Raw genomic sequence first — 21,224 nt, forward strand, 5'->3', positions numbered from 1 at the left:
GACCCCGGCCAACCACCACTTGGGGATCTCTAGAAGTGGCTTCTCCAAACATCCATTTCAGACATTGGCCCTTCTGGCGCATTTCTTGTACACACATCTGCGGCAAAGCGACCCACATCACCGGTAGCATTTCCTGCCCTCAAATATTGCCACAAATGCACTTTAGATTCGAAGGTGGAGATAATGAAAAGGCGAGTAGCTGAGGCAGTGACTCGCTTAAAAAAAAAAAAAAAAAAGTAGCCAAATAAGGAAGTGGATGAATGGAATATTTAGCAAGACACCAGAATGACTTTTCCATCCACCTGCTGAGGTGAGTTTACCTTTCAGATTCTACCTGGCATCAGTTTTCTGTTTGATGTAGACAGTGGTTAAAACAATGTTTAGAAAGAGGTGAAGTCTGACAATGGCTTGGAAACTCTGTGTAGTATCTGAGCTTGACTAGCAGCCTCTGGTGGCAAGCGTGGTCCAGAGAAGCAAGCCATTGTGATATGATGGTGACAGATTTTACCACCAGATGTCCTCCATGGTTAATCTTTGCCTTTCTAAAATGTCATGCATGTTTGGGGCGATTACACTTTTATTCTCTTTCTGGGATAGTCTAAGAATGAGAAACAAATAAATAAATGATAGGAACACCAGACTGTGACAAGTGAGTGCCGGGCAGAGAATTCGGATGAAGGGGGTGTGGGGGCAGTGTCTAAAGAGCAAGGGGAAACTGGGTGGTCAGAAAGGGCCTGTTTTGTGTTGTTGGTTTTTCTTGTTGTTTTTCCAAATTCTGAAATATTGTCTTTACAATTCAAAAGTAATATTTCAGAAGCTATTTTAAGTGATACTAGTTATTTAAATTACTTTTTCTTAAGTATTTGGATTTCATAGAAGGAATTTAGAATAGTGGTCCTTAAACTGATACATATTAGAATCACGTGAGAAGTTTTTTTTTTTTTTTTTTTTAAATTCTTATGCCCAAGCTGAAACCAGGACAATTGGTAGAATCTCTGGACTGGCACTCAAGGGTCAGGAGTGACTAAAAACTCCCCAGGTGATTCCAGTGAACAGTTATAACTGAAAACCAGCAGAATAAAAATATCATATATCCTAGCTTCTTTTAATGCTAAAATGCTTGTGTAAAACTCATTTCAGCTTAAATCTACTCCTTGCATTCCCCCAGTCAGTAATACCCATTTCCAAATTTGTCTATCTTAGAAATTTCCTAATGGTAAAATTTTCAAGAGGGCTTAGGAAAAAGAAAGTGTTTAAAAGAATCTGTTGCCATTCCGCATTGGCAAACAAAAGGTCTGCAAATGATACATCCTGGATGCAGCTCAGCTTGCTATTTTGACAAGCACCTAATTCACATTTACTTAAAAGAAAAAAATGTATGTGCGTTTGTATAATTTTTAATAAAGTTTTCTACCACCTTGTGACTTGGATTGTTCCTGTCATAAGCTTAGATTCACTGCAGCTGTTTCCTGCACAATGCAAAAACTTGTCATTTTACAAGTTTCATTTCCTGTAAAGATAAAAGCACAGAGAGTTGTGAATAGATCTCTGGGCAGCTCTTTTACTGAAGCTGGTGGAAAATGGTGTCAGAGTTATTGACACAGTGAGAGCTTTTTGCCACTTTGTGACCAGCCCCTTCTCTGTTGCTTCATCTCATCTGGTTCCTAGAGTAATATCGCTCTTGTCATTGATGCTGCAGCCCACAAATTTGTTTCTCTAGTATTGGCAGCAGTGGCTGTTCCTGTCAAAGCTGGGAAAATATTGGTTAGAAGATCAAGAACATTGTAAAAGTCACACACAGTTGTCAGTGAGTTGTTAGAATGTCAGTAAGTTGGAAGTGATACAACAAACCCCAGCTCTTCAGTGAAGGAGAGTGGCCAGACTTTGCAACATCCTCTTGACTAGTGACAGCAGATTGATGCATCTAAGTGATGCAAACAAAGGCAAGGATTTTTGTCTGTGTTGTTCACTCTGTTATACAGAGTGGGGCAAAAGTAGGTTTACAGTTGTTTGTATATGACAAATAATGCAATAATTAACAAGAATAAACTTTTGCATGCTCACAACTGTAAGTCTACTTTTGCCTGATTCTGTATACTCATCACTCAGAACAGTAACAAGCCAAGGGAGGTGCTCACTACATATTTGGATTTCTTACATGAATGTAGCCTTGCAACTATTTGTGCCAGCAGGTTTTAGACTACCCACCATGCTATTCCGTGTTCTGCTTCTCACTCAAACCACTGAGTCATCTCTCTTTCCTTTTATGACCAAACCAGAGGCCCGATGCACAAAGATTCATGCAAGAATGGGCCTTCCTTCCCCTGGCTGCTGGCACTGCCTTCACTCTGGCCGGAGCAACCTTTCTGCCTTCCCATGCTGCCCAGAGGCCCAGAGCGGCTGGGGTGGTGCAGAACGCCTGCGACACAAGCTTCCCACCCAACCCCCAGCCACTTGGCGCCTGTATATGCAAATTAACCAGCCATCTTTGTTTGGTTAATTTGCATACTCACTCCTGATTGGCTGGTGGGTGTCACGAAGGTACGGTCAATTAGCATGTTACTCTTTTATTAGGTAGATAGCCCCAAAGCAGAGTCTGTTTTCATAGCGCAAACACTTTCATGTCACACTTATTTTTCATTGAATTGCAGACTGTCTTCTCGCTTTAGTAGTTTTCTAAAATTGTTTCCCTTAACGCTGCCAGCTACTCCTAATTGCTCAATCCAATGACCTCTACTGGACTCTCATTCTTTGGAATTTCTTAACAACATTGCTTGCCTGCTTCCTTGCCCTTTGACACACTCATCCTTCTTTAGCTTCGAAGACAGACCACCCTCTAAGTCCATCTCCTACTTTATTAGACATCCTCAATTTCATCTTCACTAACATCACTTTCTTGGACAAGTAAATGAGATCATTCCTTACAAAATGTTGCCTTCCCCTTGGAGTTGTCATTCATTCCCATAACTATCAATTTTAGGTGAAACTTCATGCAATTACATTTTCAATCCTGTTCTCTAATCTGATTTTAAAACTATCATTTCCAGATATCTGCAATACACATCATAATGAATTTTAAATCCACTGTGTAAAATTATCTAAGCTCATGATCCAGTTCCCATGCTCCTCCTTTCCCAGCTTCCTCTCCTGCCCCACTCCCCATTATCCAAACTCAAAACTGAGAGATAGCTTTGATTTCTTTCTTTTTCCTTTTTTAAGTATTATAAAGCCCTTCACACCCATTAAGCCCAAAATATCTCTAAAATATGACCCTTTTCTTTTTCTTTAATTCAGATCTAGTTTCTTGTTTACTCTTCCTGTCTCACTTATATTCTAGACTCCCCCCCGCCAGCCTGGTCACCCCATGCAGCCTGCTATTCAGTCATTACTGTTACTGTGATGGTGTCCCGGACAATTTGCATATTCCTCTATTATAGTATAGATACCACACTGATTTATCTATTCATCAGTCAATACACTTTTACGTTGTTTTACTTTGGGGCCATTATGGATAATGCTGCTAAGAACATTTGTAGAAAAGAATTTGTGTGATCATATATTTTCAATTTTCTTGAGTATATATACCTACTAGTAGGCTACTGGGTCTTATAGTAACTTATGTTTAGCTTTTTGAGAAACTGACAAACAATTTTTCAAAGTAGCTAAAGCATTTACAATACCACTAGCAGTGTATGAGTGTTCCAATTTCTTCAAATCCTCACCAACAATCATTACTTTATTTTTTATTATAGCCATCCCCATGAGTGTGAAGTGGTATTTCATTGTGGTTTTGATATACGTTTCCTTAGTGACTTGAGCATTTTTCATGTGCTTATTGACCATTTGTACATTTGGAGAAATATATATTCAAAAATTTTGCCAAGTTTTTTTAACTGGCTTATTTGTCTTTTTATTGTTGACCTGTAAACTTTCTTTATACATTCTGAATACTAGACCTTTATCAGATACATCATGTTCAAATATTTTCTCCCCTTCAATGGTTTTATTTTTACTTTCTTTATAGTGCCCTTTGACACACAAAGGTTTTTAATTTTGATGATATTCAATTTATTTTTTCTTTCTTTGCTTATGATTTTGGTGTCACATCTAAAACATCATTGCCTAATCCAAGACTTCAAACTTTACACCATTTTTTCTTTTAAGAATTCTATAGTTTTAGCTCTTAGGTTTAGGCCTCTGACAGACTTTGACAAGGCTTGAAGTGTTAAGCCACATTTTGAATAATGAGAAGAGGAAATATGTTTTTTTCTCAAGGTTTCTGCAGTTCCAAAAGTGATTTGCAAAAAAAAAAAAAAAAAAAATGGAAATACCCTAAGTAACCAATTATAGAATGGTGAATTCTATCTTGATTTAATGGAGGGCTAAATTGCAACTAAAAATTATACTTATGAAAATTCTATATCAATAAGGAAAATATTTATGAAAACACTAAGTATAAAAGCAGATTATATTATACAGTAACTATAGGTGGGTAAAATTCTGTATTACTATGAATGAGGGTGATAAATCACCCTGATTTGCCTGGGACTATCTGGGTTTTAGCACTGAAAGTGCTGCATCCCAGGAAACCCCTCAGTCTTGAACAAACTGGGGTGGTCAGTCACCCTATAATGAAAAAATTGCCCTAGGGATAATTGGGGAGAAGGTCATAGCAAGGATATTCATTCTTCTTTAACAGACATTAACAGTGTCTCAGATTATAAGTGGTTATCTGAGGTGGATAAAAACTAATTATTTGAGATCATAAAATGGATAAAATAAAATTTTAAGGAAACCATGGATTTGGAAGGGGAACCTCATATGTACTTCAGAAGTGGAGAAAATAAGAAATAAGAGATTGTCCTTTTTTTAAGGTTTTTTTCTCTTTTTTTTTTTTCATTGAATCTAGCATTGCCATGCCCTCTTCCCTTTCCCCTAGTTCAATGCAGGAGTGCCTACCATATAATTCAGTCAAATTCCAGAGTGCTAAGAGTGAGGAACACATTATTAATTACCTGTCCCGTGAAAATTTTCCTTGGGCAAGTGTATATGTAAGAATCTACTGACATTAATAGTCAATATCCTGATACTTTATAATTCACACCCAGATTAGGGTTGTGTGAATATGAACTTAAGGCTTTAGGAGCCTCACATGGTCTGATGTTATAGGAATAAAGAAGACTTGGGGAAATACCATGTTGGAATCGTCTATTGCAGATAAGAATACAAATATAGTTTTATTTATTTAAAGCTAATTTTGAGGACTTTACATAGAGAAATATCCAACTCCTTTTTCTTTCTAATCAGAGGAAATATCTTCCATTGGTGGCCCCTAACAAAATGGAAATATCACAGGGAGTGGAAATTACATTGTCTATACACTTGCCAGAATCTGACAGCACTCAACATGTAGCAAATGTCCAAATGTAGTTGATAGATGATAGTGACCTTCCTAGGTTAAGATTCTTTCTTTATAGGGTACTAGTTTCTCTGAACATGAACAAGAATCAATAAGTAGGATAGCTGTTGCCTGAGATTAGGCATTGTAACTATTTATATAATTTTTAAGCATGATCTTCTTTCTCACAATGTCTGTAGCACTTAGTCTGTAGCATTGATAACTCAGTATCTACATTATGTAATCTAACAAACAATTATACATCAATGATGTAAGTAGTTTTGAAAAGGTTGTGAATGTCTAAGTCTTTTTATCCCCACATGGTAAAATTTGATTTCTGACTCTTTTGTGTCTCTCTCAACACCCGTTTCGTGCTGGTCAGAGAGTAGGTGCTTGATAAAACCTTTTGACTTAACTCTAGTAGTTTATGTGGGCATTGGGTAGGTAATTTGGTTATTTCAAACATTACAGGATTTGAGTAAGAAGATTTAGTAATGAAAAAGCCCCTCAAAATTACTAGCTGTAAATTACCTTTACTTAGTTACAAATTAGTTAGCCTTTTTGAATCATTTGTAAAATAGGGATAGGGGTTCTTTTTTATCAGGGATGATCAAAAGCAATTATTTGATAAAATATTTTGTTGACTAGAAAATATTCTACAAATACAAATGTTGGTTATTATTTGAGATATGGCTACTCCTGGTATTATTCTTTTATTCTTTCTTCTCTTTTCTAAAGACTAAAAGTAGGTAAACAGTGCAGCCAAGAGCCTAGAGCAGGGGTTAGAGAAAGTTAAGACCGATAGAGACATGGCCATTTATAAGCTGTGCTGTTTGTACAAAGAAAGGATTGGGTGTTGGTCTCTCAGAGCCTCCCTGAAGGGCTATGGAGGCTCAGTGTGTATCAATGTCAGCCCCATAGAAAGATAGTGGGATAGGCTCCTTATTGCACCTCATTATTATTATTTTTGCTTTCCTTAAAACAGTGGTGCAAAGGGACTACACCCAAAATGTAGATGGGGTAGGAATTAGAGATAGTTTACGGATGGCATACAGCAGTCATTTATCTTTTTCATCAGGTGCAGAATCTTCCTGTTGAGAAGGGAAGAAATGGAAAACAAAACAAAACAGACAAACAAAAAAACGCTAAAACACTACTGTGGCTACTACTTATCCAAGGCAAAGGCTGGTGAAAAATCACATTCTGCCTTTTTTAAATGTAAGAAAACTGCTCTAAACAAGAAACATTATAATGCAATCTGCTACAATAGCTATATTTCCTGAATGAGAGAGAGAGAGAGAGAGAGAGAGAGAGAGAGAGAGAGAGAGAGAGAATGCGCATGCTCTGTGGTCACTCCATGCAAAGACCAGAGAGATATATGGAGATACATGCAGAGTGTCTCAAGAAATGGGGGGAAATATATCTCTTGGAAGCTATGAACACTAATGCTTAGAAAAAGGAAACAGAAAACTAAAAAAGAAAAAAAGTTTAAGGGACACTATCATCTTCTATTGGTGAGGATTCCTGGTCTTGGGGAGGTTCTGGAAAGTTTACTTCTGTTTCTTCTTCTTCTTCTTGGACTGGAATAATTTCAATGTCTTCTTCATTTTTTGGTTGGGCAGATATTTCAGTCAACTCTACCACATCTTCTTTTATTTCAATTGCCTTTTCTTTTTTTTCTTCAGCTGACAGGAGAAGAACTACATCCTAGAACACAAAATTCAATAAACTTTTCTTGACTTTTATCATTGGCATATTTCTCAATAATCTCTACAAATATTTATCAAATAACTCCTTGTTTTTATGCTATTTATTTTATTTCCCATGTTCCTCCAAGTGCCAGGATTGGTTTCCTAGGTGCTCATATTCTTACCCAATCACTTATCAAGATTTATCCTCAATGCCAACAGTTTTTGCCCTCTTTCCAGGAATGATCACGCAATATTTGGGAAAGAACATTGTAATAATAGAGGAATTTATATTTTCACTTTGATTTGCCTTTATTGGAGATAATTTTGGAAAAAATAATTTTTGGTCTCTAATCCTACTTTTCTCATCTGCAAAATGAAATAATTAGTGCTGATTCCTAAGTTCTGTACTAAATCTGACATTCTATGGTTCTGAAGCAGTTAATAATAGATATTTCCCAGTTGTGGAGCTTTTTTGAACCTATTGTTTTGGAAGAGGGATTAGAGGGAAGAAAAGGTGGTTGGGTGGAAGAAGGGAATACTGAGAAATCAAGTGGAAGAACTATTGTCTTTAATCAACCTTCAGCCATCTGCACATGACGTATGGAATCAAGTTGGATGCCTGAGTCAAGCAGAAGTCAAGGTTAGAAGGAGGGTGCATATACTATAGAACTGTTTCCTCTGTCTAACCTTTAGACTTATTTTAAGTTTCAAGACATTTTCTATCATTATTGGTATTTTCTGCTTCCCAGTAAGATGCCAAGACCATTTTTCATGAAGCTCCCAGGCTCAAAGTCTCATTGGATCTGTTTTGTTTTATTTTGTTTTGTTTTGTAAGACACGATTTTCCTAGAGGGAGATTGAGGACAGGGTGGCTACTACTTACAGCTTTGGGTCTGGAGCAAAGTTTTTTCCATTCATTCTCAACAGTGCCAGCTGTCACAAGTTTCTGGAAGAAGGCAAAGATCAGCATCACTGCGAAAAGGCTCTGAAGAACAATGAAAAAATGAGGATGAAATGTAATAATAAAAAACATAAGAATAAGGTAAGTGCTCAGTAAATGACTGTTGACTAAAATTAAGTGATTGAAAAATAAATTCTTTAGGTGAATAATGACTATCTTTAAGAATTACAGTATGTTTGTAACCCTAAGCCTTAGCAACTCCTGACACAGAAAAAAAATAGTTAATCCATGTTGCTGATAGAAAGTGAATAATAGTTGAAGAATCAATTCTATGTAGGAAAGAATAATTACTGAGTCACAAATTAATTGTATCCAGCTTTATTTAGGTGGTATCACACCAAGGAAACCTCTTCACATTTGGGATATGCACTTTCCCCCTTCAAACTCTACACTAAAAACTCCTTGAGGCAGCCCTAGCTGGTTTGCCTCAGTGGATAGAGTGTCAGCCTAGGAACTGAAGGGTCCCAGGTTTGTTTCTCGTCAAGGGCACATGCCCGGGTTGTGGGCTCGATCCCCAGTAGTAGGCATGCAGGAGGCAGCCAATCAATGATTCTCTGTCATCATTGATGTTTCTATCTCTCTCTCTTCCTCTCTGAAATCGATAAAAATATATTTAAAAACAAAATAAAACAAAAAACTCCTTGAGGCAAAAGCTATTCATAACAACTTAGGCAGTTCTTCAATGTTCATCTTAATAATAATAATGATAAATGTAAATATCATTAATAATATTAATGTTAAAACAAATACATGCATAGCACTTTCTGTGTACCAGACACTTTTAAATGTTTTGCATATATTGACTCATCCCTCAAAACAGGGATATAAGTAAGTACTATTATCTTCTCCATTTCATAATTAAAACTGAGACAGAATGTGGTTAAAATTCTTGCCCAAAGGCATGAGGCAATAAACACCAGATGCTGACAGTCTGGATCTAGAGTTGATGCTCATAATAAAAATGCCACACTTCCTCTCTGAAAAGGAATCATATTTCACACTTACCAAGAACATGGATCGAACTCTGTAACAGTATTGTACATATAAAGAGGTTTTGTCAGTGGGGTTAGCTGGTTCACAGCTGTGTATGTTAATATATGGCACAGAAGCCTTAATAAAGTTCAGACTCTCCACTTTAAAAAAATGGGAAATTGTAATATTAAATATGTCCATGATCAAAAGAATTATCCCAGAAATGGCAGCAAAGAGGCTCATTGAGTTCATTATCATTTTCCCTTTGACCTGAAAAGAAAACATAAAGAGCCATTAATTGGGTTTGATTTCCATTTGGAGAATTTAACCTAAGAAGGTATTCCAGATCTCATTCCTCTGACTCACAGAGGTACTACTAAATCATCCCTTACCACACCTCCCTCAGTTGTTTTTAGTTTTCTGTTACTGTAAAATAAAAACCTTCATCTCTCAATTTTGTGCCTTTGTCCATATTTCCCGTCTCATTTTATGCCATCACTATCCAATCAGTTTATCCAGGAAAAAAAGTAGGAGTAATCCTTTATTCTTATAAATTGTCCACTTGCACTTCTTTTCACTACCATTGTTACCATCCTAGTAGGTATTTAATAAATATTTATTGGGTAAATGAAAATAAATAGTATTCAGACTATATCTGTCTGTGTAAGAAGGTAGAAGGGAGAGAAAAAAGAAGGTTCTTCCATAAAAAAAGTGGGTATATATAGGGAAAGAGCAGATAGACCCTCTGAATCTGGACCACCAAGTGAAAACAAAGAACAGCAAGATTAATAACACCATCTTCTCCCTACTGACATCGATTGCAGTCAGCCATCTTTAGGGCTGATGTCTCTGGTAGCATAGGTAAGAAGATGTCAGTGGGAGTGTTCTAACTTGCAAGGACGATAAAAGGTCAAAACAGGAAAATATATGTGACAAGTACCATAAAGATATGAAATTATTGATGACTACTTTAAGACACACATATTTCATCCATGAATGTATAATCTACAAATGGCAAGTCAGTAGGACTGGCTGTATTTGGAGAATAAAACAACGTGACCTTCATAAACAGTTTCTCCCCCGCTCCCCTCATCTCGCCCACACACACACTCAAACTGAGTTTGTCAGACCACCTCTGGAGTAGAGCATTTCAGTTCACTCAATTCCTCACTGACTTTGGAAGTGACTCAGTCAGTAATAGCTTACTAGGTGTAAAAAACAAATTGGGGAGGAAACCTGCTGGTGAGCTCTTGACCCATACAATATGGGAGCTCTTCCGGAGTGAAAGTGCCTCCGAAGCACTTTCCTGTATATTACTCCATTTCATCCTAATGACAATGACATATGGTAATAAGTACTATTATCTCCATTTACAGGTGAAAACTTAGAGGTACATGGAGATAAACTGAGCTCAAAATTATAGCTCAAAGTCAATTAGGACTTGAGTCAATCATAGCATTGATTAGATGCTGTCCTAAATGGTGGCCTGAGAGAAATTTGTTAGTCTCACACGGCATTTATCAGTCATAAAATCATAAGCATGCTCTTCATCTGCCTTTAAATTGTTTCCATGGATACATTTCAGGTAGATCTCATTTTCAAGTTTTTCTTAAATAAAATCACAATAGCATTGTAGAGGATCTTTTGCTTTTTAGGGTTGAGAGAACTCAATGCTATTGTGATTCCAAAGGTCTTTAAGGGTATTTGTTTTCAACTGAGAAATCAAATATTCCTCTGATATGTGGGAGAGAAGAACATATGATTACTTGCCAAACTTTTCCTGGAGTTTGTCTTGGCTGCTGCCAGGAGTGATCCAGAAATGATGTACTGTGAAAAGAGAAGTGGTAGGTGGGGAAGGGTGTGAAGATGGGAGAATTGGCAGAGGGGAAGAGAAGCAGAGAGTGATTACTTTGTAACATTGAGAACTGGGTTGTAAAAAAGCTAGCCATGCTTTCAACCACTTTCACTAATCTACATAGCCATTTTTATTGGATTCATTTATTTTTTCAGTGGTCATATTTCCCCTTTATTCAAGTTCAACTACATTCAATCCATGCCTCTTATTCAACCAATTGAGGAGCCAAAGATGCCCTGCCAGCGTTGCTCAGTGGTTAGAGTGTAGACCTGCTCACCAGAGGGTCTCAGGTTTGATCCCAGGTCAAGGGCCTGTATCTGGGTTTCAGGTCTAATCCCTGCCCCCTGGTTCCAGTGCGTGTGGGTGGCAACCAATCATGGTGTCTGTCACAATGATGTTTCTCTCTCTCTCTCTTCCCTCCCCCACCCTCCCTTCCACTGTCACTAAAAATCAATGGAAAAAAAGTATCTTCACTCCTCCGGTGAAGGTTAAAAAAAATAATAATAATTTTAAAAAAAACACAAAGAAGCAGAATTCACATTTCCATATCAATTAGTAGTCAGACTATGGATATAAAAGTTTTGGTTTTATTTTTTAAAAATTTTTGTATGATTGCTCTTTGTAGTTCCCAATGATTTACATGACTGATGTTAATGAAGAATGAATCAGTGTAGGAAATATTTGGCCTGAATGTCATAGGCACCCTATTAAAATGTTGGCTGCTACAGGAAGTGCTGATGATTATTTCTCATTTTCTTTTTCTACTGTTCAAGCTGTAAAAATGGAGAAAATTCTTGTTCTAATCTATCTTCCCTTGTTCGGAAAATCTTGGGCTCAGCTTTATTGTAGCAACTATTAAAATGCTGCCCCATACCACACCCAGACAGGCTCACAAGCTTGAAAAACATGTACATGAAACAGCCATAAGGAATGCTGCTCTCCTGATAAGCTACAGAAGATTCATTTAGGATGGAACTAATTTCACCATGTGCAATAGTAACTTAACAGAATTGTAAGGAAGAAGGACCAGTTGGAAGTGGGATGGTCTTACCCCCGTTTGCTTTCGGAAACACCATGTTATATAGTCCAAATGTCTAGTGCTCCTCTGCCCGCCCAACTTGACTTTGGATAAGTCATGCTTTGAACACTCTTCCTTCCCTTTGCAGATTCATGTAGAATATCTTTCTCTGACTTCACATGAAGCAATGGTGACTAACTCTCAACAATGTCATTCATACTCAATTTAGTCAAGTTTCTTTCCACCAAATTATTTTAATCAGACAAGCTATCTCCTACTCAACTTTCCTCAACACAGAACTAATCTGGCATATTCCTGTGGAGCCTTTTTAAAATTTTTGTCTGCATCACTCCCCAAGTGGTTGTGAATTTTTACTCACCATAATGCCTCCCCAGAGAGGGTACCACACAGTTACACAGATAGGTACATAGACCTCCAGGTGGATTATCAGGAGACCACCAAGAGCAATGTGGAAGAGCCCATTCATAATCTGGACAGCCTGTGGAGAAAATAGGAGCACTGGTGAGTGAATTTAAATCATCCTCAAGTCAGAAAGCAAAGGTAAGGCTGTAAGCCCTGGCTTGGGCCTATGTAAAATGCCTAAAAGAAGTGGTGAAGATGCCAAGACTTATGTCTTGTTTGGATTCATTTTCTTCACCACCTGGGTGAAGAAGGTGGGTCATTTCCAAGGCAGATATGCCTAGGATGCTGGTGATGAACTGGGATGTCATATATAAGCCTCAAAATAAAAAAAAATCACTGTGATAACTTCTCTGTACATCTCTGATTTGACCCACCGTTTCAGACATAAAGAACACCTCAGGTTAAATCAGATTGGATTGAATCCTGAACCTGGTCTATAGCATCTACTTCTATAATCCAGAGAATCCCTAGGATATGGAATAGAGGGTAACTGACTCACCCCCAAAGCCTTGGATTCCCTCATGAAGAAGCTTTGTGTGGGGCCAACCACAGGAGATACCTTCCTGGGAATGATTTTTTTAACAGGTTGCATGGCAATAGGGCCTTTCATAGGATCTGCTGGGAAAGCTCCACTCATTGAATTTCTGGGTGTCGTCATTTCACCCTCAAAAATCCTAAAAATAAAACAAATAATAAAATGAGAAGAGAGAGAACAGGATTTCAGTAGTCTTTTATCTTGTGTCATTCAACCTGAATACTTTTTTTTCAGTATTTTTTTCCATGGGTGTCTTTGAGAGTAAACATGGCCTATTCCTTGTGACTTTGGATCTGAGGCAAGTCCTACTGGATTCGGATGGGGCATCTCAGGCAAGGACATATGGGCCCAGGGTTTGCTGCCAGTATTTTTGACAACTATGTTTGGGGCATAATTTATCTTTATAGAGAACACCATGCTCATATATCTGCATGTTCTGTTTGTCTCTCAGCCCTGGATGCTTTCCTTATGCTTTAGTATTGGAAAATGCATTTTGTATGGACTTGCCCTTATTCCTTTGCTTATTTGTTTTTGTCCATTGTGATGGACCAGAGGCATCATGACAGAATATGATGATGTCTGTCCTTGGAGTCAGGAAGGGCTGGTTCTAGTCTGCCCTCTACCACTAACTCTGTGATCTTGAGTTTATCACTTCAAGGAGGCTCTCTAAGGTTGTATGTAAGACCATGGCCTCCTGATTCAGATTGCCTATGTTTAAATCATGATTCTTCTTTTTGCTGTGAACCTTGGGCAAATTTTTAAAAAGTCTCTGGGCCCCAAGTTGAACTCTTGTTATGGAAGATAATAATAATTCTTTTCTCATAGGGTTGCTATAAGGTTTAAATGAGCTGATGGTCTGTGGATGGCTGGTGTCTTTTTACTCAGATGGAGCTAAATGTCAGATTCTCAGAAAAGCCTTCCCTGAACCCTCAATCAATGATTCAACCTGCTAGTTACTCTCTCCCACAATACACCCATTATATTTGCTTGCTTGTTTATAAATTCCATCAAAGCAGAGATCTTGTTCTCTCTTATCCAGTATTTTAGTAGCTTCTTATAAATATGATTGAAGAAATAAATGTATGTAAGGTACTTATGTCTGAATAATTATTAGCTGGTTTTGTTGCTGTTCTTGTTTTTAGCATTATTATCTTTTGAGCATTAGTTTCTCTTGTTTCTATCTGAAAAATGAGCACAATACCCCTTTCACAGACATTTGTGAGAAGCAAGTTAACATGTGAAAGTGCCTAGTACATAGCGAGAAAGTAGTAAATGCTAGTTGTTCTTAGAATTCATAATTTATTCATTTCTGAAGTTAGACAGTGATTATTACCAAGATCCTTCCCAGCTCTAATACTTCAAGACTGCTCAGCCCTCTTTACCTGGGGCTTCCTTCTGGTATTCATTTGTTTATGTCAATTTCTTACATGAATTCTATTTGGTCTCTCCTGGGCCCTGGAAATCTTTCTTTCGGGACACATCTTTGTTCTTGTCTTTATTGACTGCAAGTTGTGTAAGGAGACTTGGAGACCAAGACTGTCCATCTTGCTTATCTTACTGAAGTCACACAGAGCCAGGCAACTACAGGTATGCCATGAGACAGGTAATTGGATGTCTTCTGGGCCTCACCTTTGTACCCACTTTATAGTGACAAAGAGATTTCACATCTCGCATCTCATTTGAGCCTCACAGAGTAGATTAGGGATAAGTCATTGTCTCTACTTTGTACAGAAGGTAGCAAGGGCATAGAAAAGTTAGGTAACGGTTCAAAGTTTCATGACTAATAGAGATTTAAAATGTGGATTTTAACCTCTATAATGAGGTACCTATGGTACCAGACTGTTTTGTCCCCTGTAGGGAATAGGAATTCAGTCTATTTTACTAATGAACCTCTTTCTTCTCCTTCAAATTGCGTGATTACAAATCAATTGAAGAAAGAATATCTGTCTGAGCTGAAGGAAAGAGAGGAGGATTTGACTGAATGCTTTGAACTTGATTTTGCTCATATGTGGTGTGGTCTTGGGGTTCTGCTTTGTACCAACCAAAAGGAATATATCAATGTAGCCCACTATGGAGTTTACAAACTGATTCTGGTCACCAGGCAGGATTTAAAGCTACTCAAGGGGAATCTCAGAAACCATTCTGTTCATTTGACAAATGAGGAAATGGTGGCCCAGGGATGGGACATGCCTTGTTAAAGACCTTACACCCAGTGACCAAGCCAAACCGGAAGGTAGTCACCATGGCCCTGAGACTGGTGCTCTTTCTACCACACAACAAGCTAGACCACATACAGTTATTCACTGAGCACCTACTATGAGCCAGGAATAGTGTATATGCATCTAGTTCCAACTCTCCCAACACCTTCCTTACTAAATAGGCATTTTGTCTTTATGCAGACATAGAAATAGAGGTTCAGAGAGGTTAATTTTCCCATGACAAGTGTGGAATGAGCTGGGAGGCACCACACTCCTCTCCAGAGGGCTCATTTTAGTGAGGATGACTTAAAGAGCAAAAGTCATCAATTATCTAGATGATTGGGCTTCTGTTGTTTTTAATTTCCCCATATTTTTTCAATGGCCTAAGGTTGTATCTGTATTATTGGTGAGATAAACCATTTATGTAAGCAAGTTCTACTCAGGCTATGTCTGCAGTGGCTGATAGCAGTAATGACCATTAGGGAAAACTATATTTTCTCCATTAAAATAATGTCTTGTTATGGAAATTTCTATAAAGCTTTCAAAAATATTAAGATAAAAATGGTAGTAGATAAACAAAAGCATACCTGTTTCTATATGCTCCTTCATTTCTTATGCAAATATTCTTTCTTATATATATACTTATGTGTGTGATTATATTATATTATATTATATTATATTATATTATATTATATTATATTATACTAGAGGCCCGGTGCATGAATTTGTGCACAGGTGGGGTCCTTCGGCCTGGCCTGCACCCTTTTGCAATAGGGGACCCCTCAGGGATGTCGGAGAGCTGGTCTTGGCCCAATCCCCGCAGGCCAGGCCAAGGGACCCCACTGGTGTGCAAATCCGTGCACCAGACCTCTAGTATGCATATAAGATCTTTGGTTAATCTCTTCCTGACCTCCCCTCTTCCCCCTTCCCTCTCAGATTCATCAGTCTGTTCCATGTTTCCATGCCTGTGCATTGAGCATCTGCCCCCGGGTGGTCATTGCATGTCATAGCTACTGGTCGAATGGTTGAACGGTTACTTAGGCTTTTATATATATAGATTATATTATGCCAGGACATTATAGAGTGACTGGGTAATGAAAGCTTCATTCTATGGGAATATATAAAACTAGATCACATACTCCTAAGGATATTGTAAATTCTTAAAGCTTTGCTCTATTTAAAAAATTGTTCGTAATTACTTACATGGTGCCCTACATGATTATGCCCAAAGACTCATTGGTACATTAATAACTCATAAGCAATGTGGGTTACTGACCACATTGGTCAAAATATGGTAATAATAGGACCTTATTTTCTCTAAGCTATATTAAAATAGGACTCAGTTTACTAGACATTGCCCCATTTTATGGCAAACCTCTTTTAATTTTTAGAAGACACCACTGTTTCTCTCCACCCACTGAAGGGGAGCTCACAGCTTTCATGGGTTTTGGTTTGAGTTATGACTTTTAGGTCTAATAATTCCATCATTTACTGAGAAGTTCAAAACTTTTGTTACCTCAACTTCTCCCTTCCTTACCTCAACTTCCTCCTTTGCCACTCAAAATACTTTTGCATTTTTATCCTTTCTGGCCTCCTGTGTTATTTATCTCTTAGGAAGAATGTTCTTGCTTCCTTTCCCTCTGCCTGTGCATTTCAGCCCATCTCTATCCACCAAGACTTTAATCCTTCAAGAAGTCAGTTGTTGCATCATCATTCTCACTGTTCTTAATGCCATCTAGCAGGAGCTAGTCTCAGCTCTGTTGCTTGCTACTTTTGTGATCTCTTGATTCAAAGTATTGTTTTGAGAACATGAGATACCTTGCAACTTATAAAATATTTAATATTTAAAGAAAATTGTAATCACCAGACCTTTTTTTAAATATTAAAATGTGCTGTGGTATCCCCCAATCCCAAAGCCCTTTCTTTAACATAGCGGTGTCCCCTGACACTGCCCAGTGCCCCTGTCCTTTACCCAAAGCTTCTCAAAACCTTATGGTTTCACTCTCTTCCTCCACTTCCTCTTCGCCTCCTCACTCATCAATGCTTCACAGCCAGTTGTAGGGGAATCACTCAACTGGAACTGTTCTCTTCAGGGACTGTGCTGCAGAGTCCCCAGCCTTTCCTCAGGCATCATCCCTCAGATTGCTTTATTTCTGTTTCCTCCATCACCCAGGCATAAAATGTTGGAGCCATCTGTCACTCGGCTCCTTTGTCTCCCACGTTCACTCAATGGCCAGGTCATCCTGTATGGGCCTCTGAAATGTACCTTATCTTGCAGGTGAACCTTTTTCTACTTCCACTATCACCTCATGCATTCAATTCTCATTTCCTCTCTTGGTTTAAGCACAAAAATCTTGCTTTTCTGCCTTCAATCTTTCTCTTTTCTAATGCACCCTCTCTTTTTTGTTGTTGTTGTTGTTTTTGTTAATCCTCACTTGAGGATATTTTCCATTGATTTTTTAGAGAAAGTGAAAAGATAATGAAAGACAGAGAGAAACACATCCATTGGTTGCCTCCTGCATGAGGCTGACCAAGGCCCAGGCCTGGGAGGATCGAACCTGGGACCCTTTGCTCCACAGGCTGACGCTGTATCCACTGAGCCAAACTGGCTAGGGCTACCCTCCCTCTTTCTGTGATGGATTTGAAGCAGGATTTGGGGCTCATTTTGGTGATCCAATGCCCTAAATTACTACTTAGGTCATGCTCTTCCTGAGCTTGAACTCTCTCTCCAATCAGTCATTGCCTGTGAAGAATCCCTTCACAGTTCAGCTCTACCTAACTTCTTAAGCTCCAGCCCATTGTTTCCCACTGTTCCCCACCAGAGCCAGAGCCGCTGGTCTGGACAAGCCTCTTGCTTTCTCCTCTCAATCCTCTCCTCTGTGAAATGCTCCTCCTGCCCCTGTATTTTCAGTCAAATTCCCCATGAGACACACACATGACCAGAGGTTGTTCCTGCCCTTCTCACCGATGGCAACAACTTCTCTTTTAAAGTCACAGCTATTTGCATTGCTTACTATTTTCTTTCTATATCATATTGTAGCTTCTCTAATGGGATATAAATCCTGCAAGGAAATTTCATACTAGGATTACACAGAGAACTCATTTTCTCCATATTATGAAGTCAGTAAACGTTAGAATGAACATTAAACTGAACTGCCTCTTCAGAGCAGGTTTACAAAATGCACAGGACCTTGGACAAAAAGGAGATCTGATCAGTGAGATCAAGCTATCTTATGGGAAACAGTGAAAGGAGTGATATTATATACTGTTTTTAGAAAATAGATATGACATGGTTAAATTTTATTTTTGTCCCCCTTTAGTAGAGCTTCCTCTCATCTCCAGTGCCCACTTTTACTCTAAGCTTTTGTGATGGATTTGAAGTTCATTTTGGTGTCCACCAAGCCCCTCCAGAAATGTTAGCCTGTGAGGCTTAGTAACATCTAAGGATATTTCCATTTAGCGGGATATCTTTTGAGGGGAAAAAATTAAAGTAAGGGGAATAGAGTTATTTTCATTATAGCCACAACTGGTTACTTTCTTGTTTCGTACTACACAACTGGTTCTAAGAGCTTCAGATTTTAGCTCATTTAATCTTTATAATGCAATTGGTGTTACTATTGCCACAATTTTATAGAAGAGGGAACTGAGAACACAGAGGCTTAGTAACTTGGCCTGAGGTTATGTGGCTTATAAGTGGTAGAGTGCAGGTCTGAGCCCAGCAGGTTGGCAATTGTGTTTTAATCTACATGCTGCAATCTGACTCAAAGTTGATCTCCCAGAATTGAGAAAGAGAGGGAGGAAGGGAAGGAGGGAAGGAGGGAGGGAGGGAGGGAGGGAGGGAGGGAGGGAGGGAGAAATATAAGAGTGGGTGGGCAGCAAGCTTTGATATTACCCCTACTCAAATCATGACACTATCAGAAAACCTGACCAGGAAAGCCCTAGAATTAAAGCCAAAAATCTCCAGTCTCCAAAACTATCCTAGACGTTCCCCATCACTCCCTTTTAGTCATTGAAACAAAGTAAATTGATTCCTTACCTGAGTCTTCAAGACCTTAGAGCTCAAGGGCTGATTTGATGCTTGCTGCTGAGTTCACTTGACTGCTACTTTCTCAAGTGCACAGGAGTGAGTGAGATAGGCCAGACCTAGGATTGCTGATAGATACCAGGTGACAGGAAATCAGTGGCTTCTGCTACCTTGGACATCACCCCAATTACTTTGGTTTAATACACGCTTATCAGAGCTGAAGGACATAGAAAAAAGTTTCTGCCTTACCAGAAGGTTTCACTTCTTGAAAAGGACCCCAGGGGACTGCATGGCGTACTTTGCACAACCTTAATTAGAAGAACTTTGCAGCCCCCACCCTGTAAGCAGGTGTGGATATTGGGTCCCCAAGGGCAGGAAGGGCTCTAGAAATTTTGCAAAGATGGGCTGTGAACACTTTTAACTTTTTACTTCACTTTTAGGAGTGGGTAGGTGGGAAGGAGGCATCCATGCAGAGAGAATTAAGAATCATTAAGCCCTTACACATGAGAGATTCTGTGTAACTGTCTCCAAATATTGTCTCATTGGCCCACAGTTAGGGTTCTAGTGGGACCACATGTATCTTGTGTCGGATTTAGTAGAAATGGCCTAAAAATATACTCTGGTGCTGTAGACCACATCCCCAAAAGCTTGAGACAAGAGTTTCATGTTTGGGGTTATAAATTGAAATAGTACTTTTACCTGCAAACCTACCTTTTCCTCCACCTACCTTTTCCTCCATCTGTTTAGTTCCCTTGTGTCCCCTCTCTTTTAATTCTGGGCTGGAGCTGAGGCTATCAAGCCCAGTGCCAGATCAAATGAGGGCATGGAGGAAGCTGGTAGCCAGGAGAGTGCAAACATTTAAGAGATTAATTAAAGAAAGTTTTGCCCCCAAATACTGAACCCCCTACACCCACTATAATACAGCCTCTACAGTAGTCTCCTCTTATTTGTGGTTTCACTTTCAGGGGTTTTAGTTACCCACAGTCAATTGTGGTCTGAAAATATTAAATGAAAAAGTCCAGAAATAAACAATTCATATTTTTAAATTGTGTGTCATTCTGAATAGTGTGATAAAATCTTATGCTGTCCTGCTCTGGCTCACCCCAGACATGAATCATCCCTTTATCCAGCATCTCCACACTGTATATACTTCTTCCCACTGGTCACTTAGTAGCTGTCTAGGTTAAGAGATCAACTGTGGTGGTATCTCAGTGCTTGTGTTCAAGTAACTCTTATTTTACTTAATAATGGCTCCAAATCGCAAGAGTAGGGATCCTGGCAACTTGGCTATAACAAAGAGAGGCTGTGAAGTGTTATGTATGTATAGGAAAAAATATAATACATATAGGCTTCAGTACTGTCTGTGGTCTCAGGCATCAACTAGGGGTCTTAAAATAGATTGCCTATGGATAATTAGGACTATTGTATTTCACATGTTGGATGTTTCATTATTTTTTAAATTTCCTTCCCCATTGCCTTATTTAATTAGAGACCCAGGGTTGTAGTTAGGTAATTGTTTGCCTATTCTAAAGGGCTGAAATACACTGAGTGGTCAGATTATTATGATCTCTGAATGCACAATAATCTGGCCACTCAGTGTATATCCTATATAATAAAAGGCTAATATGCAAATTGTCCCCTGAACCAGGAGTTTGACCAGCAGGCAGGCCGGCCAACTGCCCATGTCCCCTCCCGCTGGCCAGGCTGGCCAGACCCCACACATGCATGAATTCAGTGTATGGTAGCTCTATTGCCAAATCTAAGGTTAATTCATATTTAATCTCTTATTTTCTCTTCTCTCCTTTTTTTCTCCCTTTGCCTCTCTTTTCTTTAGGGTGGTTTGGAATCAAAGGGTTAAAACCAATGATTAATAGTAGGTCTGGAGAGGCTGTTTTTGATGCAACATGTAAGAAAATGCCACCTCATTTGTTTCATTTTTCCCTTATTTCCCTTGCCTTTGGGATTAATCTTATTAACCAATGTCACTCCAATAAATTTATTTTTTTTTAAATTAAAATGCTAGCTCCCCACCAAGGAGTAGTTCATCAGTGGACTAGGCTACCACTTGAATGGAGAACTTTTGTCATCAAGTATACACAGGTAAGCCATGCAAGTCACCTCTCATAAAAGCCGTAGGGAGGAGAGGAGT

General features: G+C 38.7%; 1 protein-coding gene and 1 long non-coding RNA gene across 3 annotated transcripts in view; one reads left to right on the plus strand and one right to left on the minus strand.

Annotated features, from left to right (window-relative positions):
* The first annotated feature begins 24 nt into the window (after positions 1 to 24).
* The window catches only part of LOC129151269 (uncharacterized), a 39,294-nt gene continuing 18,094 nt past the window's right edge, over positions 25 to 21,224 (plus strand). For both annotated transcript variants that reach the window (XR_008558001.1, XR_008558002.1), the window contains exons 1-2: positions 25 to 310; positions 8,017 to 8,131. This is a non-coding gene — a long non-coding RNA (uncharacterized LOC129151269). The remainder of the gene's footprint in view (positions 311 to 8,016; positions 8,132 to 21,224) is intronic.
* MS4A1 (membrane spanning 4-domains A1) lies at positions 6,800 to 12,976 on the minus strand. The gene is made up of 6 exons (XM_054725533.1): positions 12,818 to 12,976; positions 12,275 to 12,394; positions 10,793 to 10,849; positions 9,056 to 9,292; positions 7,969 to 8,074; positions 6,800 to 7,098 (listed from the first exon to the last, which is right to left on the minus strand). The coding sequence occupies exons 1-6, from the start codon at positions 12,974 to 12,976 to the stop codon at positions 6,887 to 6,889; spliced, it is 891 nt and encodes a 296-aa protein (XP_054581508.1). The 3' UTR covers positions 6,800 to 6,886.

The sequence above is a fragment of the Eptesicus fuscus genome, chromosome 13, assembly GCF_027574615.1.
Source record: "Eptesicus fuscus isolate TK198812 chromosome 13, DD_ASM_mEF_20220401, whole genome shotgun sequence".
In the NCBI taxonomy this organism is placed as follows: Eukaryota; Metazoa; Chordata; class Mammalia; order Chiroptera; family Vespertilionidae; genus Eptesicus; species Eptesicus fuscus.

Excerpts from the sequence above, each read along its gene's own strand:
- MS4A1 (XM_054725533.1), bottom strand. The coding sequence starts at position 12,976 with ATGACGACACCCAGAAATTCAATGAGTGGAGCTTTCCCAGCAGATCCT. Across the intron at positions 10,850-12,274 it reads CTCTCTGGGGAGGCATTATG|TACATCATTTCTGGATCACT; the intron begins GTGAGTAAAAAT and ends CTCTTTTCACAG. Across the intron at positions 8,075-9,055 it reads GAGTTCGATCCATGTTCTTG|AGCCTTTTCGCAGTGATGCT; the intron begins GTAAGTGTGAAA and ends ATTGTTCTTCAG.